At 52.9% G+C, this 6,180-nt stretch overlaps 1 protein-coding gene across 1 annotated transcript; it reads right to left on the reverse strand.

Annotated features, from left to right (window-relative positions):
• Nucleotides 1-5: 5 nt before the first annotated feature.
• On the reverse strand, nt 6-2,402 carry LOC103770112 (collagen alpha-1(VIII) chain-like; the record flags this gene model as incomplete). The annotated part of the gene is made up of 2 exons (XM_008937363.1): nt 2,090-2,402; nt 6-329 (listed from the first exon to the last, which is right to left on the reverse strand). Coding segments are annotated over exons 1-2 (637 nt in total), but the record flags the coding sequence as incomplete, so codon positions are not given.
• Between the last annotated feature and the right edge of the window lie 3,778 nt (nt 2,403-6,180).

Below are 6,180 nucleotides of genomic sequence, written 5' to 3' on the forward strand. Positions count from 1 at the left end.
CGGCTGGCCCTGCAGCCCCGGGGGACCCGCCTTCCCTATGCCGGGAAGCCCGTGAGGCCCTGGTGGTCCCTGTGGCCCGGGTATCCCCATGGGCCCCACCTCCCCCTTGGGCCCCATCTCCCCTCTTGGCCCCGGGGGCCCCATGACCCCCGGTTTCCCCGGCATCCCTGGCAAGCCCGGCTTCCCAATTCCTGGGTACCCTTGCGGGCCGGGTTTTCCCTTGGCTCCTGGCACGCCGTGACCCGGTAGTCCTGGTGGCCCCGGTGGCCCTCTTGGTCCAGGCTCCCCAGGGGGACCTTGCTCGCCCCTCAGGCTGCGTATGGGCATTTCTGGGTCAGGGAGAAAAGAAAAGGGAAAAAAAAGGGGAAGGGGAGAGACAAAAGGTGATTGCTATCCCATCCTTCTGGAAACATGGCAGTTTTGAATTGAACGTGCTTGTTATGACGTTTGGTTTCATGGTAGGCAGGGAAGCAGAGCTGGCCAGAGAGCTACAGGTTGGTGTTTAGAACACAGAGGACGTTCCCCTTGTTTTGCACACCCTAAACTTAACGTGGTCATTTCTGCTTCCGTGAAATGATGATGAAGTTATGAAGAAGCCATTTGCACTTCACTAGTGTTGTCTACCTACACTTAGCAGCAAAATCAGCTTTTTGTCCCATATTGCTGTAGACTAATCTACTTTTAAGAGTTTTCACAGGACACAGAAGCCGCTTGGTGATCTCAGGCTGTAGGAGGAGTTCTGGCATAAAAGTGGTTTTGCTGGAGGGGCTTACATTAGCGAGATCAATTTAAACAGATCGTATCAGTAAGAAGTTCGTACGTAGGCGTGACGACATTTCCACCAAGGCTTTGGTTCCTATTAAGATATTACTGGAAACCTACAGCCTTACCCAGCGTTGCTAAGCTCCCACAGGTTTTTTGGCATAACCACATCTAGTTAGAGCTCTTCTAAAGACTTCATAAAATGTTTTTATTGTCCGAACCCACATTTTTGTGCATGTGGCCATTTAGTGTTGGAGGTCAGGGTGAGAGAGCTGCCACGAGGGAGGGGCTGTGCTGGGGTTCGTTGCTTTTCAAGCTGCAGCCTTTTTTTGTTAAGTGGAAAGTCTGTTTCTCTCTGGCTCTAAACTGGATGAGAAAGTGAGAGGTTTGGGGGAAGGAGAGAGCTGAGGTTTCAGGGCAAGAGAATTAACTGTTCTTTGGGAGGCAGAAACCCTCCCTCTCTGCACATGTTGTGTTTTATGCACGTAGAAAACCTCCTTTGCTCACAAGATGGGCTGGGTTTACTACAGCCGGTTTTTCTGGTTCACACACTCCAAAAACAGGCCCTGAAATCTTCCATCTCCCTCTGAAGCCAGCGCAGGCTGTGGCTGCACTGAACCCTCAAGAAGACAAAGAGTTAACCAGCTTGTCTGAAAGTCCCACAGACCTGCTGTCCCCATGGGGATTTTATGATGCTGAGTGTTCCTGGTTGCCCTTTGTATTTTGGACATTTTTTTGTTGTTTTCTTAAATATCCTAATATTGTCCAAGCTTCCTTTGCTGAAGTGTGAAAGCCCTTCTACGTGCAGGCTCGTGCAGTAATGTACCTTCAGTGCCTCCTTCATGCCCATGAATGACCTACAGAAAGAGGACTGCAGGGTCAGAGGAATTTGATATCAAATATCTTCTGATATATTTGATACAAACCTGTGATATTCCCATAAATTCAGATCCTGAGGCTCTTAGCTCTAATTTCAAGCCTGGTTGCTGCAGGGAGAGTGGGAGCACTTCCTGGCAGGACCCTGGCCTGTCTACCTGGGCCATTATTTGAAACTCCACCACAGGGTTTTCTGGAGGCAAGGGGGGGTTGTGAGGTTTCTCCCAGCCTCCAACAGACACCCCAACAAACGTGGGGCCAGCCCTGGGAGATGGAGGCTCCTCACAGGTAGGGCTGCAGCCCAGAGGATGTGTCCTGGTGACCCCACAGATCTGGTGCCATGCCCAGCCTGCAGCAGCCTGCTGCCCATCTTCAGTCCCCTCTGGGCTAACGGTGCTGTGGGGCACCAGGTGGGGCCAGGGAGGGGTGGTGAGGGGTGTGCCAAGCCTACCTTTCTCCTTCTTGGGAGCCATGTCCTTGCCAAGCAGAGGCATCTGCGGGACCTCCTTCATGTACTGAGGCAGGTGGGGGTACTCCTTCCCGTACTGCATGTGGGGCACCTCCTTGCCCATGTGCTGCATGGGGATGCCTTCTTTGCCCAGTGGCATGTGAGGTACTTGTTGTCCAAGGGGTTGGTACTGTGGCACCTGGGGTGGCAGCTGCTTGATCCCATAGTAGACGCCACCTTGAGCAGACCTCACCAGCTCCAGGTAGATGGTGACAGCCAGTGCCAGCAGCTGCACGGGGAGGAGCAGCGTGGCCATCACCTGTTGGAAACACACCCAGAGGCACCGTTGGCAGGAGATGCTTTTCCACCTTCTGTGTTTCCCATTAGGCCTGACCTGCCCTCGTTTCCTGCAGCAAACTGGACCTCAACCTCTGCAGACTGGTCTGTGTGCTGCCCTGGAGCACATCCTGCAGCAGGCCTGCTGGCTCTTACTCAGATGGTCCTGTTCCAGCAAGTGTCCTGACACACAGTTAGTGTTACACTGCCCTGCACACCCTGGGCAGTGCCCCCTGAGGTTTCTCCACACGAGGACCTGCTCCCTCCCATCCCCAAGCTGCAATTTGCTGCTTTCTCACTTGTGTCTGTGCCGTGACACAAGGTTTGAGGAGCTCTGGCACAAGCTCTGGCCCAGGCTGAGAACAAGCAGGGGCATGTGGGGATCCTTTAAACGTTTTCTGCCCAAGGAAGCTAACTGATCCCTTCTGCTATGCTTTCCAAAGCATAACAGCCCAGTTTCTGCAGCTTACATCTGTGCCTAGGACTGTGCCCCAGGGCTGTGGAGTCCAGGGGCTCTCCATTTCTATCACAGCTCCTTGCCAGCTCTCCTAAAGCGGGCTCTGATCCGCTCAGCCTTCACCCAGAAGAACTGGGCCATCAAGGGGCAGTCTGGGCCATCGGTGCCTCCAAGGAGGATCAGCCAACCCCAGCCTTTTTCCAGCAATGTACTTCCAAAGCTCGGGACTTCTGCTCCCATCTGCTGTTGGCTTTCCTTCCTGCAGAAGGGGCATTACTAGCAGGGGAGCAGCAGATCAGGAACCAGGAACTCCCTAGCCGAGTGCATATTTGGGGGCAGCCCGAGGCAACAAGGAAACTTTCTGTGGAGTATTTTGCAGTTTGTCCCTTCAAACGCACATGGCAATTGCCAGCCCTGATGTCTGCCCTGGGACACACCCACCCCCTGCTCTTCCAGCATGCAGAGACACCTTGCACCCAGGCTGGGTCCTGGCAGAGCCCCCAGCAGGCAGACACGCCGCAGAGCTTTGCCCAGTGCTGGTCAGGACTAACTCCCAGCAGCTGCTGGGCTGGGCTGAGCCCAGGTGTGGTGAGGTGGCCCGAGGGGGCACTGAGGGCTTTGTGCCTCCTGCTCGCTGTCCTGCCCTTCCCCAACAGCACAGCTTGACACAGGGGACAAAAAAGCCCCTTGGTGTGCAGCAGAGGGGCTCAGCAGCGTGCCCCCTGTGCTTTGGAGGTCATGTTGTTGTGAGGAGCAGCTTTTCCACCCTCTTCCAGCTGGCTGTGGCTGTTCCCTGCCTGAGTGCAGCTGCTCAGGGGGCTGCAGCTCTGGCTCCCCATCACAGGAGATGCCTGGGGGACAGTGTGACAGGGCTGTGACCTGTCCCTGCAGAGACCTGGCTTCAGAAAGGTAAGGTCACTGCTGAGAGCTGGGGGAAAGGGGAGGGGCAGGTGGGGTGGGGGGAGAAAATGTGCTATGGAGGAGGGGGCAGCAAGCAGCTCTGCTTGTCTCCTCTTATGCTGCAGAGTGTACAGCAGGCCTCCAAAATGGGCCTCAGAGATTTTATTCCTGCTCGAGGTTCTCCATTCACTTTGCATGAGCAAACATTTCTCCCTCCTTTCATTCTGTGAGATCTAATCTGTCAGTAGAAATGAGTTTATCATCATAGGTGTAACAGGAGGCTAAATCAAAACTGTGTAGTTAAAACTAACAGGCAGTTAATATTTTCAATAACGATCCTAAACAGACAAGCAAACTCCAGGAAAGATGGAACTGTGTGTTAACAGCAAAAGGAACTGTTTAAGAAAAGGAAATATTAGTGAATAAACACTAGATGGAGCATATGTTGCATAGCTGAGTTTCTACAGTCGCTTCCTCTCCCAGGAATTTAAGGTCTTGGATGTAACCAGCTGCCATGTGGCAAAGAAAACCAGAGCCAAGATGTACAGGAGTTTGTAAGTGTAGCTATAACCCAAGCACAGTCACTCATCTTTGTTCAGCAAACCCTTCATCTGCAGCGAGCTGAAGGTGGCTGTCAGCCCACAGCTGGCTGCTCTCTCTGAGCTGAGGATTAGGGCCTTAGGCTGTGGGATTTCTGCTGAGAGCTCGGCGGCAGCGGGCTGTGAGGACAGCCTGTGCGTGACCAGGCCCACGGCTCAGCTGGGACCTGGGGATTCCTGAACCTGCTGCAGCTTCAGCTGGGCGCACGGACCTGGAGTGACCCTTTTTGGGGGGGTGTAGGGAGGGGGGGTGTCCCTGCTCTTGTCTCTGTTGGTCTTTCTGTACCATAACGAGTAACTGGCTGCAGCTTTGGCTCTCCGTGGCTGAGTAGGGCAACACCTGCCTCCATCTGCAGGGAAAATCCCAGCTACTGGGAAATTTGCAGCATTCTGTGCATCTCTCCTGAAGGAAAAGCATTGCCTGTGTGAAGAGAGAAATGCTGTGAAACCTTTAAAATATATATATTAGAAGATATTGGATGACTTAGGACTCCTGTTGAAACCTAGGAGCATGAAGGGCAGGGTGGATTTTGAAGAATGAGGTTGCTAAATTAGCTTCTTGGCTACTTTGTTGTTCTGATGGCCAGTTTGGGTGGGGTGGGGAGGGGGTTGTTTTTTTAACAAGATAACCTCAGTGAAATAAGTGGAGAGGGAAATAGGTAAAATTCCTTCGGATGCGATTTTTCTCCTTGTTTTTATTACAAAACAGGGGGCTTTGTGTGCGAGCAGGAACTATTTGAAATAATTGGAATAAAACTTTCCTTTGGGGAGACACCAGCCTGCCTGCAGCTCGGGATGAACTCAGCCTCCTGCTGCTTGTGCTCCCCTGGCCCTGCCGAGCGTCACGCGAGGCACCTGCGGCTCAGCACCCGCCACCACGTGGCCCCTGAGATGCTTTTGTGTGCCCACGTGGAAACTCTGAGGGGGAGGTCAGGCAAAGCTTCCAGAGATAGGAAGGCTCCAGAAAATGAGGTGATCTCACTACATCTGTGTTTCCTTTAGTGTTTTTTTGATTCATCATAACCAAACCGTTGTGGCCTGCACATGACACATTGCTTCTCGTCTATTGATTCTGGCTGGGGCTGCTGCCTGTGAGTAGCTGAGGTGGAAGGTCAGGGGTTATTTACTGAACAACCCTGGGCTAGATGGGACTTGGCCGATGGTCAGCACCTCCTCGGGGGCCTCACGTGAGCTGTCTGGGTCTTGGGGTCTGCTGCAGGTACCTGGGAAGCAGCCCATGCTCTGCCCCAGCTGTACGGCTCCTCTCGCCCCCTGTGCCCAAGGGAAGGAGGGCTCAGGCAAAATTAGCCTTGCTGAGAAAAGTGGTGAGGGTCATGTGTGTGACTGCCCCTCCTCACTGCCTCCTGGTCCAGCTGGATCATCGTTATCAGACAATGCCACTCTAAGGCAAGCCCCCCCTGAAGCATGAGGGGTGCCTGGGATGGTCCTCTGGTCTGTCAGCTCATCGCCTCTTTCATCCTGCTCAGCTTCTCTCAGATGTTATTTGTGTACTGTCAGAAAGAAGCTGAAGGTCTTTTTTCTGCCCTGCAATGTGTTTCTGAAGGCCTGGGTGCATAGCTCTTGTTGATTGATGACCTAGGTAGGAAACCAGCAGCATCTTTAAATGTCTAAAAGCTACTGAAAATCTTGCTCTTGGTTTTTAAAAGAAGTGTATAGGTTGTAAATGTTGGACAGGTCCCCTAGAGCTTCTGAACAGTGAAAGGAGATTTTCCCAGCAGTGACAGGACTTAAGGAAAATACCACAGTGAGGAGGAGAAATCTCTCTGCTGAAGTGTAAGACT

Source organism: Merops nubicus, unplaced genomic scaffold (assembly GCF_000691845.1).
Source record: "Merops nubicus isolate BGI_N331 unplaced genomic scaffold, ASM69184v1 scaffold3863, whole genome shotgun sequence".
Classification (NCBI taxonomy): Eukaryota; Metazoa; Chordata; class Aves; order Coraciiformes; family Meropidae; genus Merops; species Merops nubicus.